This window comes from Scylla paramamosain, chromosome 47, assembly GCF_035594125.1.
Source record: "Scylla paramamosain isolate STU-SP2022 chromosome 47, ASM3559412v1, whole genome shotgun sequence".
Taxonomy (NCBI): Eukaryota; Metazoa; Arthropoda; class Malacostraca; order Decapoda; family Portunidae; genus Scylla; species Scylla paramamosain.
Genome location: NC_087197.1, coordinates 6,209,160 through 6,229,529, shown reverse-complemented (window position 1 = coordinate 6,229,529; position 20,370 = coordinate 6,209,160). Strand labels below are relative to the sequence as shown.

The 20,370-nt window shown below is 39.6% G+C and overlaps 1 protein-coding gene across 6 annotated transcripts in view; it reads right to left on the bottom strand.

Moving 5' to 3' along the window:
- The window catches only part of LOC135094836 (tetratricopeptide repeat protein 23-like), a 168,210-nt gene that overhangs the window by 37,685 nt on the left and 110,155 nt on the right, over positions 1 to 20,370 (bottom strand). For all 6 annotated transcript variants that reach the window (XM_063995255.1, XM_063995250.1, XM_063995252.1 and 3 more), the window contains one exon: positions 12,426 to 12,589. In XM_063995255.1, the coding sequence (XP_063851325.1) occupies positions 12,426 to 12,589 (164 nt within the window). The remainder of the gene's footprint in view (positions 1 to 12,425; positions 12,590 to 20,370) is intronic.

Genomic DNA, 20,370 nt, shown 5'->3' with positions numbered 1-20,370 from the left:
TATATATATATATATATATATATATATATATATATATATATATATATATATATATATATATATATATATATATATATAGTAGAGGTGAACAGGGAAAACATTCAGTTCTTTCTTTTCTTCACTTCATTACTTGCAACATTTCACCTACACAGAATGCATCTTCAGGCTAAAATATGTAATTATAATTAGTGCAATATTAAAAAGATATAATTAAAAAAATAAGAGCAAAAAACAATTACACATAAGGGGCACAATAATAAAAAGTAAACAAAATAAGCCGACATGTACGATGGTGGGTCACTTTGTTAACTAAAAAATAATAAAAAACAGGAGAGATAATGTATGGAGCAGTAGTGATATATGGTGGAAAAAGTGAGTATCTAAGTAAAACAAACCTGGTGTGGACTTGCTGGTAGAAGGGTGATGGCTGACCGAGGGTGGTGTTGTGAAAATTAGATTGACTACTAGCTCAGAAACTGAAGCTCTGAGCAAAGGTTTGCAAAAGGTACAATTGGGATGATGATAATTGGTTATTTAATTCAGGTTTTAAGTGTTCAATATAAATAGCTTCTAATATTTTAATGTTTGTATGTGCATCTGCTTTATGTAATATTCTGAAATCTTTCTCTGAAAGGGGATGGTCATGTTCATGTGAGTGCGTTCTTACTGCAGAGAAAGGGGGACGAGCTAGTTGTTTCTGTGTATGTGTGAATTATCTTTATGTTCACTATTTCTATGTGTAAGATTCCTCTTGGTTTCTCCAAGATATCGAGTCTTACAACTTAAACAATTAAATTCATATACGATGTTGGAGATGAGTCCAATAAAGATGCTGTCTTTAAATTTATAGAAAGAGGCAATGGTAAAGTTATTAATGAAGATGAAATTAAATTTAGTGTCAGGGTAATGTGTTTTAAGTATGGTACTAATTCTTTTCCTAATAGTATAACTAAGGTGGATATAGTAAGATAATTTTATGTATTTCTTAAGTGTCATCTAGGTGTCATGTGTGGCTTATTAAATCAAAATGAAATTTCTTCTGAATTTACTGACCTCATATCTCCTATCAGACATTCTACAACACTGGATATTGTTGTGTGCAGTGAAATAATGCAATATAAAATGAAGAAAGTAGTAAGAATGAATGAGAAAAGAATAATGAGAGAGAGAGAGAGAGAGAGAGAGAGAGAGAGAGAGAGAGAGAGAGAGAGAGAGAGAGAGAGAGAGAGAGAGAGAGAGAGAGAAGGGGGGGGGCGCAAGACTTAGACGTGTCTTGGACACGTAGATACCCAGCCTGAGGTTTCTAGTGTAATATTTATTCACAGTCACTCATATTCCACACATAAATTTCCTTACTTCCCCTTATCCATTCAATCCGAGTCTCACCAAATATTTAGTAGAAGAGTTGCTCTTGACAATGAAATAATCACCCTGCATTTTTCCACGTCTTTTCATAGATGTCCAACCCTTCAGGAAGTAAACATTTCATGCAGGGAAGCCACAGAATGCCTGACTTCTGATCTTTCTAAAATTTCTGATTGGGGCAGAGCAAACTTGATATTGTTCAGTGCCTCAAAAACTCAATTCCTCTATCTATCAACTCGACACAACCTTCCAGACAACTATCCCCTCTTTTTTCATTGACACTCAACTGTCTATACTGAACATCCTCGGTCTGTCCTTTTCTTATAATCTGAACTGGAAACTTCACATCTCATCTAGCTAAAACAGCTTCTATGAAGTTATGCGTTCTGAGACATTTCTGCCAGTTTTTCTCATCCCCGAAGCTGCTCACTCTGTACAAGGGCCTTATCCGTCCATGTATGGAGTATGCTTCACATGTCTGAAGGGCATTCCACTCATATTGCTCTTCCACACAGGGTGGAATCAAAAGCTTTTCATCTCATCAACTCCTCTCCTCTAATTGACTGTCTTCAGCCTCTCTCTCATTGCTGCAATGTTGCATCTCTAGTTGTCTTCTACTGTTATTTTCATGCTAACGGTTCTTCTGACCTTGCTAACTGCATGCCTCCCCTCCTCCCGCAGCCTCGCTGCACAAGACTTTCTTCCTTCTCTCATCCCTATTCTGTCCACCTCTCTAATGCAAGAGTTAACCAGTATTCTCAATCACTGATCCCTTTCTCTGGTAAACTCTGGAAAACTCCCTGGCTGCTTCTGTATTTCCACCTTTCTATGACTTGAATTCCTTCAAGAGGGAGGTTTCAAGACACTTATCCTTCAATTTTTGGCTACCGCTTTGGACCCTTTTATGGGACTGGCATCTCAGTGGGCTTTTTTTTTTTTTTTTCACTTGATTTTTGTTGCCCTTGGCCAGTGTCCTTCCTACATAAAAGAAAAAAAATTCATCTAGCCCCCAGTTTGATCATTAGAATTCTCAGAAGTGCTTCATTTGTGTAAGACAGTGTGGGGAGCAGATAGTGTGGCACACAAGCATGTGGGCAGGTGTACATATGTATGTGTGTCATCTCCCCCTTCCTTGTAAACCCCCTCCCCATAGCAGCAGAGGAAGAGTGTTTGGTGCACTTTCTCATGCTCAGTCACTACCCAGCACTTTCATGGAGCAGATGTATTGAGACGGGCACTAATATCTGATGGAAACTGAGGTGGGATACAAGTTAGTTGGGTCAGTTGCTTTAAAGGGATAAGTGAGTTAGCCCTGTCGGTAATAAGTCTCCACTCAGCCCACAATGGAGACAGTCTGGGAGCATGCAACACAGCACTCCCTGTTATAGTATGCAGCCCACGTGCCATTACTGCAAGAATACTGGATATTTTAAATACAACTGCCCAAAATCATTAACAGCCATTGCTTCCAAGACATCCCAGAAGCCAGTGGCTTTGATTGTGTCCCAGGATTGGGAACAGGAGGGTGATGAGATACAGGCTGTGTTTGGTTGTGAGGTGGAAAGGCTGTTGTGGCAGCCTCCTTATCTGTTGTTGCCTCCTGTGATGTCTGAGTTGGACTGGTGCCGTCCATTCTTGTGTCAGGGCACTGTTGGGATTGATGGGGTTGAGTACCCTGTTACCATTTTGGGAGACACAACTGCACAGCAGTCACTGTACCAGAATGTGACTGGGAAGCAAGTTGCCTCTAATCAGCCTGTGTGGTGGCACAGAGAGCTACGCCATGGTGGAGATTAGGCTATTGTGTTCTTTAGTGACTGCAGAGGTGTGGGTGGTACTAGTGAAGGATCTGCCTGTTTCGGGGGTTGATTTCCTTCTAGGGAATGACCTGGCAAGTGGGAGACTTTGCATACAGCCCCCATCCGCCGATACTGACCCAGATGTGGAGGTTGCTGAGAATGCTGACTCCATTGTTGTTGTTAGTTGCTCTAAGGTGAGGCCAGCATCCTGGTGTCAGGTGCCTGTGGGATCTGTGACTCCAGGGATCAACTGCAATAAGGCAGGGCCACCACAAAAGGAGTGGTGTTTGCATTGATGCCGCAGTTGGGGCAGAGTGCCCAGAGGTCTGTCCCACTGGTGACCAGGCTTGTGATGAGTCAGAATTAGATTCATCATTGAGTCAGTATGCTGGGGCTGACTGCAAAAGCGCAGAGCCGCCACAGAAAGCACTTGACTCTATAGAGAGTGTTGCCAAGGGTGAGGCTGGAGTGATGAGTTTAGGTTGTTTGTTTGATGGTTTGCCCCACCCTGAGGACCCTCTCAGAGGTGGCACTCAGGTGGAGTTGTTGTGGGTGCCAGTACTCAGTTTGGGCCTCAGCTAAGTGTGTCTGGTGTGTCAGGGATCACTGTTGAGGATAGGAAGACTCCAGATTCTGCTGGGGAGATAGGATTTTTCTCCCCTGCAGGGTGCACCAGAGGTGGGGAACAGGCTGCTCCGCTGCCAGGACAAGACACAGTGGGTATTTGCTCATGTGGTGAGCCACCCATGTTGGCAGCTGTGGGTGTCACTATCAGTGTAGTTAAGAAAGGTTCTGTCCCTCATGTATGTATTGCCCCACTACTTGCCAAGGCAGGAGTGGATGGCGAGGAAGCCGAGGGTCAGGCAGCATGTGATGAGAGCAACAATATTGTGGATAGCCGGCAGAGGGAGGAGGACGGAGGTTTGATGCTCCATTTTGATGTCATCTGGATGTAGCAGATTGGCGTTTGGTCATTTTGGAGTCATGCTGACTCAGGAGCGTTTGGCGTAGCTCTGAGGGTTGAGTGTGGTCCCGTTTGTTGGGCGTAACTGCATGGGTCAGGCTGATAAGCCTGATGACCTCTTGTCTGGGGCCCCTCTCTCTTGTGCTATAGCTAGTGTCACTTCCCCTGGTGTGGGAATTGTTTATAATGTTGTTCACCCGATTCCTTCTTCTGTGGAGAGTTGTGATGATGTTGTTGACATGAGCATTATGGTGCTGTGTCAGGAGGCAGCGCTGAGCGAGGCTACCTGTGATGATTTTTTACTTGTCACTCAGGAGGCACCCTCTGTGTTGCTAGGGGCTGCCTTTCACCAAGTTCTTATTAATTGTCAGGTGCTGGGACCAAGAAGTGTAGTCTGTGTTGATGGATGGCTTTCTCGAAGTGACAAATTATCAGGTCTGATGAGAAGTGAATGCACACGAGAACAGTTGCTGGGACCATTGGGGCTGGCCCAGTAACACATTGGTTTGGCTCATGTTGGAGCTGGGGTTCGTAGTTTTGTGACAGCCACATGTGTTTGTGTGGAGACATGTGCGCATGTGTCCTGGAAGGGAGCAGCCGTCAGCTTGCTGTGGCAATAACTGTGTCCTCAAGGAGTTGGAGGGAGAAAAGAGGCGTAATAGTGTCAATGTGCCTGACAGTCAGATGCAGTCTTGGTTGTGTCACACCCGGGAAGAAGTTTGTTTTGTTAAGAGTGGCCAGATAGCTCCTCATAGTTTTGCCAAGGAGGCAGCAGTTTTATTTTGTCAATTTTATGGGTGTGGCACAGAGGCTTCATGGAGCCAGGAGCAGGCAAACGGGAGTAATGGTGTAGGCAGTAAAAGCCCAAGGGAGAGTTTTGTTTGGCCAGGAAGTATTTTGCCTGGTCCTGCCATGATGATGATGAACCAGGAGACTATGGTCCCTAGTTGGCTCATTGCGTGTTGCAAGGAGTCAGGGATGTCATTGTTGCATGGCGGCTCTGAAGTGTGTACGGTGTGGAGAAATAGTGTAGGCAGAGGACCGAAGAGATGACGGAGATGGAGGAGTGGCCAGAGGCACAGGAGATGCCGTAGCAGCTGTAGCTGTTGCAGAAAAGTTCTACCTATGATACCCTGCAGAAGTAAAATTGCACACTGATGTAGCTGTGAAGACTATAGGTCCTGGTGTAGTACCAGAGGAGAAAGAAGAAGCAACAGTCTGAGTTGAAGGGCCAAGTGGGACCCCATTTACTTCCAGTTGTGTAGTAACTATTTTTATTAGTGGTGTAGTAGTGTTTGATATTTTCTAATTCATATATGCCCCTTGTGTGAATTTAATGATGTGTGTAGATTTTGAATTTGTTGTTTCCTAAAAATTTTTGTAAACTTTGTATATCTTCCGAAATTTTTTGTTTATGAGGGGGTGTGATGTAAGCAGCAAGATAACAAGATACTGAACTAAGAAAGTAGTAAGAACAAATGAGGAGAGAGAGAGAGAGAGAGAGAGAGAGAGAGAGAGAGAGAGAGAGAGAGAGAGAGAGAGAGAGAGAGAGAGAGAGAGAGACAGGCTGGGGACAAGACTTAGATGCATCCTGGACATGCAGCTATCCAGCCTGAGGCTTCTTGTGTAATATTTATCCCTGCAGTCACTCATATTCCCCACATAAATTTCCTTACTTCCCCTTATCCATTCAATCTGAGTCTCACCCAATATTTAGTAGAAAAGTTACTCTTGACAATGAAATAATCATTATTCATCTAACCCCCCTAGTTTGATTATTAGAATTTTCAAAAGTAAAGTGTTTTATTTGTGTAAGACAGTGCGAGGAGCAGAGAGTGCAGCGCGCAACCATGTTGGTGGATGTACATATGTCTGTGTTGCCACCCCCCCTTGTAACCCCATCCCCTCCTCATAGCAGCAGAGGGAGAGTGTTTGGTGCACTTTCTTACACTCAGTCATTACCCAGCGCTTTGACAGACCAGATGTATTGAGACAGGAACTAACATCTGACAGAGACTGAGATGGTGTACAAGTTAATTGGGTCAGTTGCTTTAAGGGGATAAGGGAGTCATTACCGGCTGTAAGACCCGGCCTTCTTATGTAATGTAGGAGCCTCTATAGTGGCCTGCCAGAGAGGGTAGTTGTGTATAACACACTCTATAACCAGGGAAGTGACTCCTCAGCTGCATGTGTGTGCGGGCTGAGCTCTTGCACCGTGAGCAGTGAATGACCCTCATGTGTGTTCATGTGCACTCATTTGTAATTGTGTCTCTTGTTAGTGAGCTTGTGTTGTCTTAAATGCTACTGCATCAGGCTGTTGGAGGGTGCCTGATCTGCAGAGGACTTAACTAATTAGCTGTGTAGTGAACTTTGCTCCCTCCTCAGGTCCTGACAAGGCCTGTCATCTGGGACATAGTAAGCACCACTACTCAGCTTGAGGCTATAACATGCCGTTGGACTGTGAGAGTGAGGGTTTTATACCTCAATCATAAATGTGTCATTGGTCCTGACAAGGCCTGTCATCTGGGACACAGTAAACAACACTACTCAGCTTGAGGCTATAACATGGTGTTGGACAGTGGGAGTGAGGGTTTTATACTTCAATCATAAATGTGTCATTGCTTGTTCTAATTGTTTCTCCCTAGATGTAGTTGTTGATTGTTTCATAGCTGTGGGAGTTAATTGTTGTTAGAGTATTTCCCTTGTCTGTCGGTGGGTAAAACAGAATGACAATCTCATTAGCATGAACTGGTGTTACAACTGTTGTTAAGAAAGGTGCATGAGTCCAAAGTGAACCTTGTAACCCATATTAAATCCTGCATCCAATCATGTAGGAGGTGACTAAGGGGGAGCTAGTCTAGGTGCAAAAACTTTGTAAAGGGGCTGGGAACTGTGGTTGTAACAATATATTTACAGTTTGTCTACCTTCCATACTATTGGCCCATGTTATGGACTTCTCTACATCTGAGTTTCTCACTGGTTTCCCTACCATGATTTTATATTCCTGTTGTTTGCCTGGTAATATGTATTTATCATATTTACTTTCATCTAAATAACTGGTCAATAAATTAACTAACCTGTTTCTTACTAACGTCTTGCTGTTTCTCTAGGAGTGTCTCCTATACAGAAATAGCAAGACATTAATAAGAAACAGGTTAGTTAATTTATTGACCAGTTGTTTAGAGATACAAGGTCAGTAAATTCAGAAGGAATGGCATGGGACTTGTTCATAACATCTGATATGGTTTCCAGTATTGTGCACTATAGTAATAAAAAATTTGAAGGTAAAATTGCAAAAATTTCTCAGAGGCCTTCAAATAATGATAAACTCCCATAAAAGATTGCATTAGAGTTTTTTTTGTTTTTGTTTGTTGTATGTGTGTGGTTTATTACTCCAAAATGAATATAAAACAATTTTTAGCGAAGAGTTTGGTCACCCTGTATTTGGTGCAGTAATGTCTGTGAATAGATTTAGATTTTTACATGCAAACTTAACTTTTGACAGCATTGATACCAGACATCAGAGATAGCTACATGACCAGTTTGCTGCAATCAGGGATCTTTTTAAAAATTTTAATGACTGTGCTTGTTTAGTGTTGGAGCCAGGTGACTTCTTGACCATTGATGAAACTTTATATTCTTGTAGAAAACAAATAGGATTCAGACAGTACAATAAGAGCAAACCTAAAACAATATGGTCTGTTGTATAAATTTGTGGACGTGGTAAGAATTCCATTCATCTTCAGGACGATAGTATACTCAGGTAAACCTTCCGGAGAGGCTGGACCTCACTACATCCATGGCTCACTTCCAACAGTGAAGGTTCTTGTAAGGCAGATACAAGAATATGTAGACTTTAATGGTAATGTAGACAATGTACCAGCCTAGAGTTGTTTGAATGGCTTTAAACACAAGGTATTGCTGGCATAGGTACTGTAGATTGCATGAAAAAAGGCATACCACCAGAGATAAAGGCAGTCACTGGAAGGGAAGACGTCATACCAGACTAAAGATAATGAGGAAATTACTGAATTATCATGTAGTACCCACCAAAAGTAATGATAAGAAAAAGTACTGCTTCTCAGTACAGCTCCCTCTATATTAGGAATAACCAAGGATGATAAATTGTATGATTTTACTAAGGGAGGAAGTGACATAATAGAGAATAAATTTTTATACAGTGCACACTAATCTTGCATATGGACAGTGAATGCCCTAGCATTATTTGCAGACAAAAGCTTTTTAGCCTGCATTGTTATCTGGATATATAATGTAGCCAGTGTAAATATATATTTATTACATTTTTATTTGCTGATAGAGGCTATTAGCTTGCAATGATTTATGCATATAATGTATATATAGTTTATGTAAATGTATATTTATTATACTTTTTCTTTGCTGACACAGACTATTAGCCTGCAATGCTATATGGATATATTATATAGGTAATAATTCTATTATATATAATTTTATTTGCTGAGAAGGGCATGTGGTATGTAAGGTGAACTTGTCCCCATACAGCAGAACTTCTCAATTTCATCTAAAACTGCTAGCAAGTTTGTGATGATGTTCAGTTTCCACTGAGAAGGCTATCCAAATAGGAAAATTCTGTGATATATCCAAAGTTACTCGTACCTGACTTTGAGTAAATTGCAAACAAAGTCTTATTCACTGAGCTTTGTTCTTACAATGCCCCGTCCTCAGTGCGCTTTGCTAATCAGGGGATGGAATTCCTAGTAAGAAAAATACTGTATATGTATTTGTTATACCTTTGTTTATATGTAAAACTAACATTTGTGCCCTCACTGACACTGACTGACAAAACTAGTGTGAGCAGGATTACACCTAGGGAAGCTCATGAGATCACTGGATTCTACATTGAATTAAACCTTCCATCCCTACGTCTATCTGCAAACAGTTGCCATTCCACTCATTGTAATCATGGCACTTTGAACTATAACAGCTCAGAGAAATATCATTGCTTATTGCAGCCAGGCACTGTGGTAATTTGTTTCTGTAAAACTATGGTTTGCTTTCTTGATAAAGTTATAAGTAAATGTATAAAGTCTGACAGTAATATATATATATATATATATATATATATATATATATATATATATATATATATATATATATATATATATATATATATATATATATATATATATATCTGCAAACAGTTGCCATTCCACTCATTGTAATCATGGCACTTTGAACTATAGCAGCTCAGAAATATCATTGTCTAGCTTATTGCAGCCAGGCACTGTGGTAATTTGTTTCTGTAAAACTATGGTTTGCTTTCTTGATGAAGTTATAAGTAAATGTATAAAGTCTGACAGTAATATATATATATATATATATATATATATATATATATATATATATATATATATATATATATATATATATATATATATATATATATATATATATATATATATATATATATACATATATTATGGAGAGAGAGAGAGAGAGAGAGAGAGAGAGAGAGAGAGAGAGAGAGAGAGAGAGAGAGGAGAGAGAGAGAGAGAGAGAGAGAGAGAGAGTAAAATAAAATAAAAGATATTTAACTTAAAACAAACATCCATTTCAAAATTTATTTTAATATCTAAGTGGCTTCAAATTACTACAAATTCTGCAAAGTTGTAAAAGCAGTCATTAACTTTATCATCTCATATGAATTTCAGTTGTTTTCCTTACTATCATAAATAATTACTTTTGAACTATAATTTTGCTATTGTCTGTTTTGCATTAAAATTCAACTACTAAATGAAACCACATTCAAAAGGGCAGAGGTTGGGGAAAGTGTTTGGTGGAATACATGTGAGTTGGGTCCCCAGCCCAGATCCTGGTAACACTTTTCAGTGTGGCTAAAACTTGCTTAGCTAAGTAAACAGGTATTCATCCATTGCAAACCCACAGTAGTATTCATAACATCTACCTGCAGGTTTATAATGCACTCCCTTCCTCCTCTCTCTCTCTCTCTCTCTCTCTCTCTCTCTCTCTCTCTCTCTCTCTCTCTCTCTCTCTCTCTCTCTCTCTCTCTCTCTCTCTCTCTCTCTCTCAACATTACTGCCATAATAATAATAATAATAATAATAATAATAATAATAATAATAATAATAATAATAATAATAATAATAACAACAGCAATATAGTAATAATGCATGTGTGTGTGTGTGTGTATTTACCTAGTTGTGGTTTATGGGAGGGAACTAATCTCATAGTATCCCATCTCTATATCTATCCAGTTTGGTCTTAAAAGCATGGACAGTTATGGCATTGACAATGTCTTCATGGAGTTCATTCCATTTGTTCATAATTCTGTGAGGAAAACTATACTTCTTGATGTCTCTTCTACAATTAACTTTCTTCAGTTTCTTACTGTATCCCCTTGTACTCTGTGTGTCTAAATTTATAAAATATTCCTTGTCTGCATTTTCCATACCATTTATCATTCTATAGATGTTTATTAAATCCCCACTCTCTCTCCTATTTTCAAGGGTAGGAATTTCCAACATTCTTAACCTCTCTTCATAGGTCTACTTACTCAACTCCCGAACCATCTTAGTGACTGCTCTTTGTACTCTTTCTAATTTTATAACATTCCTCTTTGTATGAGGAGACCACACTACTGCCACGTATTCCAATCTTGGTCTTATCATGGAAATCAACAACTTTTTCATCATTCCTTCATCCAAATATGAGAATGCTATTCTTATTTTTTTTAACAAATTCATCATCTCTCCAGTAATTTTACCAATGTGTCTGTCTGGAGTATAATTTTCAGTAACTGTAACTCCCAAATCCACTTCCTCTTTTGATTTGTTTAATTTCACACCATCCATCTCATAATGATTGTATTCTTTTCTTACTCTTACCAAACTTCATTACTTTACACTTACTTAAATTGAATTCCACTTGCCAAGATTTGTTCCATCTACTTATCTTATTTAAATCATCCTGCAGTACCATAGTCATTTACATTTTCTACCCCTCTCATCAGCTTAGCATCATTTGCAAATAAGTTTATATAACTATATATTTCTTTGTTTATATCATTCACATACATTACAAACATTACTGGTTCCAACACTGACCCCTGTGGGACACAACTAGTTACTTTCAGCCAAGGTGAATTTTGAACTTGTGTATGTGTGTGTGTGTTACATACTATAAAAATGCAGGGTGCAACTCCAAGCTTCCACCTTAATGAAAGGTGAAGCCACTTCTCCTGTCACTAGATATTATCAAGCTTCCATAATGATACTTAGGAAAACTGAACTGCCATGGTGTTTGCAAGACATTGCTGCTAATCAAGAACATGATTGAATTACCAGTTCAAAGGAAATAATTCCTCTCCTTATCTCCCTGCACTTCAGTGTTACACAGGCAAGCTTTATGTTATTGTCACTCATTAGCACCTGCATATTTTTGCATGATACATGTCATATACCAATAAAATAACAAAATGTGCAGATCCTGAGACAGTGACTGATAATTCAATGCCAGCAACATTACAGGAACAATAGGGAGTTGAAGAAATTAAAAGAAAATGTTTACACATTTTTATTTTCTTTATTTTTTTTCTTCATATTTTACACATAGTCTACTGTAATCAATTTATACTCTAGAGATGCAGCAATGTTTTTTAGCTAGATGGTAGTTCAGTTTTCCTAATCATGTGGTAGCCTGGCAGAACCAGACATAACCATGTGATGTCCAGCTTCCTCTCTTCCTCTGCATAATATCATTCAAGGGTGGCTGGTGTGGCTGTCGCATGGTGTGTATGCATGTGTGCATGTGTGTGTGTGTGTGTGTGTGTGTGTGTGTGTGTGTGTGTGTGTGTGTGTGTGTGTGTGTGTGTGTAGAATATATCCATCTGATGTGAAATGTTGATAGTGATGTGGAGAAAGCAGATATGAGCCATGGTGATAAGAAAAATCATGGCCAACATTGCATGTAATAACATGCACTACACTATAGGTAATTGGATGAAGCAGTGCCATATGATATGTTGGGGCCTTTTGCCTCAAGGTGATCCATAGAATAATGTTTGTCCAATGATGTTTACTTGTACTTAATACACGACCCCTCCAGTTGGGAAGAGTGAAAATCCAGGAAAGCCGTAGACAATAGGGTTAAATGTAAGCTGTCTTTTATCCTTGAGTCTCGTTACAAATCCTTTTTGTTTAAAACTGAATATTTCGTTACAGCTTGATTAATTATGAAAACCATCAACACAATAACTTTTGATTATTAGAAGCTAAAATACAACATAACACTGACTTAACTGCATCATTTCCTGTAGCCTTAGGCGAGAAGCTTGAGCACGACGAGAAGAAGTGCCATAGAGGAGGGTTTCTGCTTGTAGGCATTGGTCCAGAGCCAGTGCTGCTCTAACCAGGTCCCCAGCAAGAGCATGCACTCTGGATAGCTGCCTCAGTACTCCACAGACCTATATATGATGTTGCATTCTCACAAACATGAAGTAATTCACAACACATTTTGTTTTCTATCTATATATACCAGGTAGGCAATCCCACACAGGATGCCCCAGACAAAGCACCACACACTCATGCAGACATCATTTGCACTTTTAACCTCATCAACACCTGGTGGAAAGGGGCAGTCTCATGGACATCCTTTTTACATCCAAGAAGCTTTGGCACAACACAGTTGGCCTCATACTTCTACAGCAAGGTCCAGCAGTACACACTGGCTTATCCTGCCCCCTCATAATGAGACCATTCCCTGCTCCACATATACTCCAATCTTGAGACCACAGCAGATGCAGGGTACTTCCTATGGAATGCCCCTACACTCTAATTGGGCCAATGGGCCCCACCAAGTGTGCCCACAACCTCCCCAAGTGGTCGATGAGACCTCATCATTTTCATGCACTCCCCACTCTCACTCTCCATTCATCTCTGTCACACACAATCATTCTTGCTTGCTGTACAGTTGCTCCTCTCTCATTCAGTGCTCTCTTCATACAGTTCATCCACCCCAGGTATGGCTTTTCTCTTAACTTTTCACCACACACATCTTACCTCATTATTCTCTTTACTAGTTTACTGTTTTCTATTCTCTCCACGAGCCCAAACCATCTTAACACACTGATCTGCCCATCCAGCCAAATTAATTATCTGCCTAGAACCCTCAAATGTACTCACTTCCTCTTACAACATTCATATACAAGTTGAACAGCCACAATGACATTACACAACCCTGATTTAAACCTACTCTCTCTCAGGGAAGAACTCACCAACTTCACCAACTCTTACACATGCCCTGCTATTTACATAGAAACTCTTCACTCCTTCTAGCAACCTACCACTAATTCCATATACAGGGAGGTCCAAATAATATGAGCAGTTAGTTTCCATTTAAATTCTTCCTATAGTGAATTCTCATATAACAGAACACATAACTAATGACAAAAAAGAGGTGTGCCTTCTCAAAGGTAAGTTTTCAAGCCAAAATGTACAATACCAAACACAACAAGTGTCTATACTACAGAACTGTTGATAAACCAACCTGAATGAGAAAACAGCATGCAAAGAGCATGATTTCATATTAATTAACCATAAAATGTGCATACTACTTACCAATGCTTAGTTAATGTGTCAGGAAGCATAACTCACTTACCACTCTTGTGCCTCTAATTAATTTTTTACTTCTTTGCAAGTGTTATTGGTACTCTAGCTTGCTTAACCTTAACTAGAACTCACTGGCTGCTTGGGAGACATAGTTAGCACTTGAGAAGCAAAATAAGACACAATCTATACACCATGTGGTCAGTCATTCACACAACACTACACCAAAGACAGTGAATGAAAGAACATGCCAGCAGTAACACCGTACCACATCCGAACACTGATCAGTCACATAAAGCACTGTACACTACATTGTAAATATGCTTTTAAGCAAAATGATGATAGGGTACGAGTATAATAATGAGCAGTAATGTCATAAGAGTGGGAGTCTGAGAGACACCAGGTTCAGTTTAAAAGAGAACTGGCAAGAGAATGAGAATGAATGGCAGGGAGGGGACATGCACAATTTACTTCCAGCGCTCACAAACTCGCCTCTGCATCTGAATCATTGTACATCTCCACACAACCTGGGTGTGTTAGCAGGAGGAAGACGGCATTTTAAATATGGTAATTTTACTCACCTCAAATTGAAACATTACCATTGGAGTTTTGCACTCATATAAAGAAAGTATTTGCTGGCACATTAGATGCACTTTTTTCTTGAGAAAAGTATCTAATAATCACTGTGTCTAATGCAGCCATAATACAGATGCCTAGGCCTGTAACCTTATGCCTATAGGTCTGGAGTTGAAGCAGTAGTACATTAAGCACAATATTGTTACTAATAATATCACTACTGATAAAATCTCTCTCTCTCTCTCTCTCTCTCTCTCTCTCTCTCTCTCTCTCTCTCTCTCTCTCTCTCTCTCTCTCTCTCTCTCTCTCTCTCTCTCTCTCTCTCTCTCTCTCTCCCCTTCTTCCCCTTCCCTGCCCTCCTCTCCCTTCTCTCCTTCCCTCTCCCTTTCCTGCCTTCCTTTCCCTTCCCTCCTTTCCTCCCCATTCCCTCCCTCCATCCATCCATCCATCCATCCATCCATCAAACCATTCCCTTCCCTCCTTCCCTCCCCATTCCCTCCCTCCCTCCATCCATCCATCCATCCATCCATCCATCCTCTCTCTCTCTCTCTCTCTCTCTCTCTCTCTCTCTCTCTCTCTCTCTCTCTCTCTCTCTCTCTCTCTCTCTCTCTCTCTCTCTCTCTCTCTCTCTCTCTCTCTCTCTCTCTCTCTCTCTCTTTTTCTCCTTCCCTTCCTCCCCTTTCCCTGCCCTCATCCTCCTTCCTCTCCCTTGTCCCTTATCTCTGACATAAGGGAGAGGGGAGGTGACAGGAAGGGAGGTTTGAGACATGACAAAAGAGGAAGGGAGAGGAAAAGGAAAAAGGGGAGGAAGGGACATGGGCAAGGAAGTGGACAGAGGGTGAAGGAGGAGGATGGGGAGACAGCAGAAAGAATAAATATTACAAAGGATTACAAAGGAAGAACAAACAGCACCAGGCCTACTGGCCCTTACTTGGCTGTTTGTGGACTACTCTATCTGAACTAATATTAAGGAAAAAGGACAGTAACGGTGAAGGCTCCTCCCCACTCACCACTCCCTTCAGCTTAGGCTGACAGGAAATAGAGAAAATCCTTACAATGTGGAAAAATTGTATGAAAATTTTGATGAGGATCAAGAATAGAGTAAAGTATCACTATCACTAATGGGAAATGATGGAAAAATGATGGGAAAGAGTCAAGTACCACCACTGAGCTGAACAGATGAATGAGGGACTCGATTCCCCTTTTACCCAAGAATCAGAGGATTGTAACAATCTCCCCACACCACATTGTCTAAAGTTTAAACTATGTGAGGTGAGCAACTACGGCGGAAATCTATTTTGCAAACTAAACTTCTAGGACAGCAGATAGTATCTTAGTTGCGGATTACTGTCTAAATACTTGTCCCAGTCTATACCTGAAGGCTGTAACTGTTTCACAATTGACGACACTAGAGGGAAGAGAGTTCAAAGCATTAACAAAGAGATTGAAAAAAAAATGTTTTGCTTCATATGACAAGAATTTTTTATCAATTATTTTGAAACTGTTCTGCCTTCTTGTTACATCTGACCAGTCAACTGTAAAATAATTGTCTGCATTAATGTTGTTGAATCCTTTGAATATTTTTAAAAGTTCAATTAGATAACCTCGCATCCTATGTTTTAAGAGATTAAAGATATTAAGTTCCTTAAGTCTTTCTTCACACGGTCTGTTTCTCAGACTTGGAATTATTTTTCTTACTCTATGTTGAACTTTTTCTAGCTTATCAATGTCTTTTCTGTAATATGGGGACCAAAACTGTACACAGTATTTAAGATGGGGTCTGACCAATGAATTATAAAGTTTTAACATTATTTTTTTCAGATATGTTTTTGAAAATATGTCCAATAAAGCCTACCAGTTTGTTAGCTGTCCTGACCACCTGTAAGCAGTGTTGACCAGGTTTTAAATCACTCATTATTAAGACTCAAAGTCTTTTTCTTTATTGCAGAAAGCTGCTGGCCATTCATCAAATACTGGAATTGATTGTTGTTACTTCCGATGTGCAATACTTTACATTTGTTGATGTTGAACTTCATTTGGCATTTACTGGCCCAGGAAGTCAATCGATCTAAGTCTGACTGAAGTGTTTTTCTGTGTCATGCCATAGTTACTTTACAACCAAGTTTCATATCATCAGCCAATTTCAATACTATGCACATAAAGCCATCATCAATGTCATTTACATACATTAAGAATAGAACAGGACCAAGCACAGATCTCTGGGGTACACTACTTTTTACATCAAGCCAACTGGATGAAAAACCATTCACAACCACTCTGTTTCTGCTCAGAGAGCCAGTCTTTTAACCCTTTCTTTCCGGCACTTAAATTATTTTCCCATTTTGTATGATGGCTAAAAATGGTAAACCTAGAAATTGTCAGAAAATTGTTTGAATACTAATAATTATTTTCTCTTTGTTATTCTGAATACAATGATATACTTTGTAGCTCGATGTGACCTCTCAAAGTTGAGTTTATGCCTTATAAAGGATTCCTCCTCCTCCTGCTGTGTGATCCGTCATCCAGAAACAGCCCGGAGAGCGATGATGCCGCGCGCACACACTCTCTCTCTCTCTCTCTCTCTCTCTCTCTCTCTCTCTCTCTCTCTCTCTCTCTCTCTCTCTCTCTCTCTCTCTCTCTCTCTCTCTCATCTTGGAGGGGAAATTGTACACTTTCAATGAGAGAGAGAGAGAGAGAGAGAGAGAGAGAGAGAGAGAGAGAGAGAGAGAGAGAGAGAGAGAGAGAGAGAGAGAGAGAGAGATTTCATCCCTTTTCATATCAAGTTTCAGGCAAATAACATTATCTCTCTCTCTCTCTCTGACAAGTTACCTTCTACCATTTTATTATAAAATCAAAGATAATGAAAAAAAATTAACATGAAAGAATGATAGGTATCATCTCTCTGTTCTGATAAAACAGGTGGATCCTGTAAATCATTTTCCAAGTCCTCACTAATGTCTTCGCTTTCTTCATCTTCTTCTAAATATTCACTGTCACTGTCTTCAAACTCAGAAGCACTGCTAAATACATATGTTGTGTCCTGCTCCATGGTGAGTTATGATCTGAGATCCTTGGCTCTTATCAGGATGTCTCTTCATACTTATCATGGTACTTTCCACCCGGCGAGTGCTTTCCACCCGGCGGGTCGCTGGGGTTGCCAAGTGTCGCCCGGAGAAAGGGAAAATAGCTTAGTTACCGCTAAATTTCCAGAGCTAGTGACAACACTACATTTTTTTTTTTTTTTTATGTAGGAAGGATACTGGCCAAGGGCAACAAAAATCTAATAAAAAAAATGCCCACTGAAATGCCAGTCCCATAAAAGGGTCAAAGCAGTGGTCAAAAATTGGTGGATAAGTGTCTTGAAACCTCCCTCTTGAAGGAATTCAAGTCATAGGAAGGTGGAAATACAGAAGAAGGCAGGGAGTTCCAGAGTTTACCAGAGAAAGGGATGAATGATTGAGAATACTGGTTAACTCTTGCGTTAGAGAGGTGGACAGAATAGGGGTGAGAGAAAGAAGAAAGTCTTGTGCAGCGAGGCCACGGAAGGAGGGGAGGCATGCAGCTAGCAAGATCAGAAGAGCAGTTGGCATGAAAATAGCGGTAGAAGACAGCTAGATATGCAACATTGCGGCGGTGAAAGAGGGGGCTGAAGACAGTCAGTTAGAGGAGAGGAGTTGATGAGACGAAAAGCTTTTGATTCCACCCTGTCTAGAAGAGCAGTATGAGTGGAACCCCCCCAGACATGTGAAGCATACTCCATACATGGACGGATAAGGCCCTTGTACAGAGTTAGCAGCTGGGGGGGTGAGAAAAACTGGCGGAGACGTCTCAGAACACCTAACTTCATAGAAGCTGTTTTAGCTAGAGATGAGATGTGAAGTTTCCAGTTCAGATTATAAGTAAAGGACAGACCGAGGATGTTCAGTGTAGAAGAGGGGGACAGTTGAGTGTCATTGAAGAAGAGGGGATAGTTGTCTGGAAGATTGTGTTGAGTTGATAGATGGAGGAATTGAGTTTTTGAGGCATTGAACAATACCAAGTTTGCTCTGCCCCAATCAGAAATTTTAGAAAGATCAGAAGTCAGGCGTTCTGTGGCTTCCCTGCGTGATATGTTTACCTCCTGAAGGGTTGGACGTCTATGAAAAGACGTGGAAAAGTGCAGGGTGGTATCATCAGCATAGGAGTGGATAGGACAAGAAACATGCCAGACACTTCCACTCACACCATCTCACTCGAGAAACCGCGCTTGGACCTCAAAATTGAGGTGCGAAAATTCTTGATTACCGGTATGATCGCCGTCGCTACGGAAGCATTTTTGCAATCGTATATATACGATTGCCAGAAGGAAAGGGTTAACCAACTGTGAATATTACTGAAGATACAGTGTGACAATACTTTACTGAGTAAGTGTTTATGAGGAACTTTATCAAACACTTTCTGGAAATCTAGATATACTATGTCGACTGCTCTACTCTCATCGTAAATATCAAAAATATAATGAAAGAAGTCAAGTAAGTAAGTAAGCACGAGTGTTTATTACGGAAACCCTGTTGTGAGTCACTCATTACATTATCTTCTAAAAACTTGACACTACTCGTATTGTTGCAAATTATTGTCTACATTAATTTACATACAACTGATGCCAGTCTAATTGGTTGATTGTTGGCTAGTTGTGATTTATTGCCTTTTTTGAAAACAGGAGTTACATTTGCAGATTTCCAATTAGATGGAACTTTACAAACTGTTAAAGATTTGTTAGAGAAAACTGTGAGCGGTTTACTAATCTGATGTTTGGTCTCTTTCAAAATTCTGGGTGAAATTTTGTCTGTGCCCAGAGCTCTACAAACATTCATTTTATCAATCACATAACATCACTTTCTATAATGAGAATACCATCTATCAAATTTTGAGTCCTATTTTCTGGTGGATGAACTGATAAGCAGTCTTCTTCACTGAAAATGGATCTGAAGACTGTTTAATATTGTTGCCATTTCGCTTTTGTCATTCACATGACTACAGCGTCCTTAGCAATTGGACCAATATTGCAAACAAGGGCCTTTTTTTGTTATTAATATACCTATAAAATTCTTTGGAATTTGACTTACTTGCTTCTACTATATATTCATCAAGATCTTTCTTGCCTACCTTGATTGTAAATTAATATAGACAATAATTTGCAACAACAGTGTCAACAGGGTTTCTGTAATAAACACTCGTGCTTAACTAACTTACTTGACTTCTTTCATCATATATATTTCTTGCTTTCATGACAGATTCTGTCAAGTTCTAACTTATCTGCTTCATTCTTGGTTAACATATGTTTACAGTATACACACTTCTTTTGAGAAAGCTTTCCATGATCTCATCATTCCACCACTCAGGTTTATTTTCATCTCAGATCATGTTTCAAAATGGAACACATAATCTTATGGCATTATTTAATTTAATACTAAAGACATTCTACAATTAATTAATATTTGTTTCCAATATAGTTCTGCTCCAGTCAAAATTGTTTAAAAGTGAACGGAGTCTAGTAAAGTTCGCTCTCTGTTAGTCCAGTACCTTTTCCTTGCTATCTTTCACTGGACTTGCTTTAATTATGATATTGAATCTGATTATACAATGGTACTGAATGCTGGGCCACCATTAACATCATTAACTAGATTTTCTGCTGTTGATAAAATAAGATCTAAAATATTATTATCATGTGTTGGTTTGTCAACATGTTGATATAGATTACTCCCTAGCAAATTAGAGTACAGCTCATACCTTGTATGTGAGGTAAGTGTATCGCCCCATCTTGCTACTGGCAAGTTGAAGTCTCCCATAACAACAGTCTCTCAATGATTATTTGTTTCAAAGATTAATTCAAATAAGTCATGGTTGATGCTTGCAGACTGGCCAGACTATAAATTAAGCCAATTTTTACTTTACTAAATCTATTTTTTATTTAAGTTATGACTGTCCATGTTACTGATGATCTCTGTTTTTACTAAAGTTGGGTAGAGAGAATTATGAATGTATAAGAAAATTGTACAGGCCAGTAAATTATATTCTGCAATGA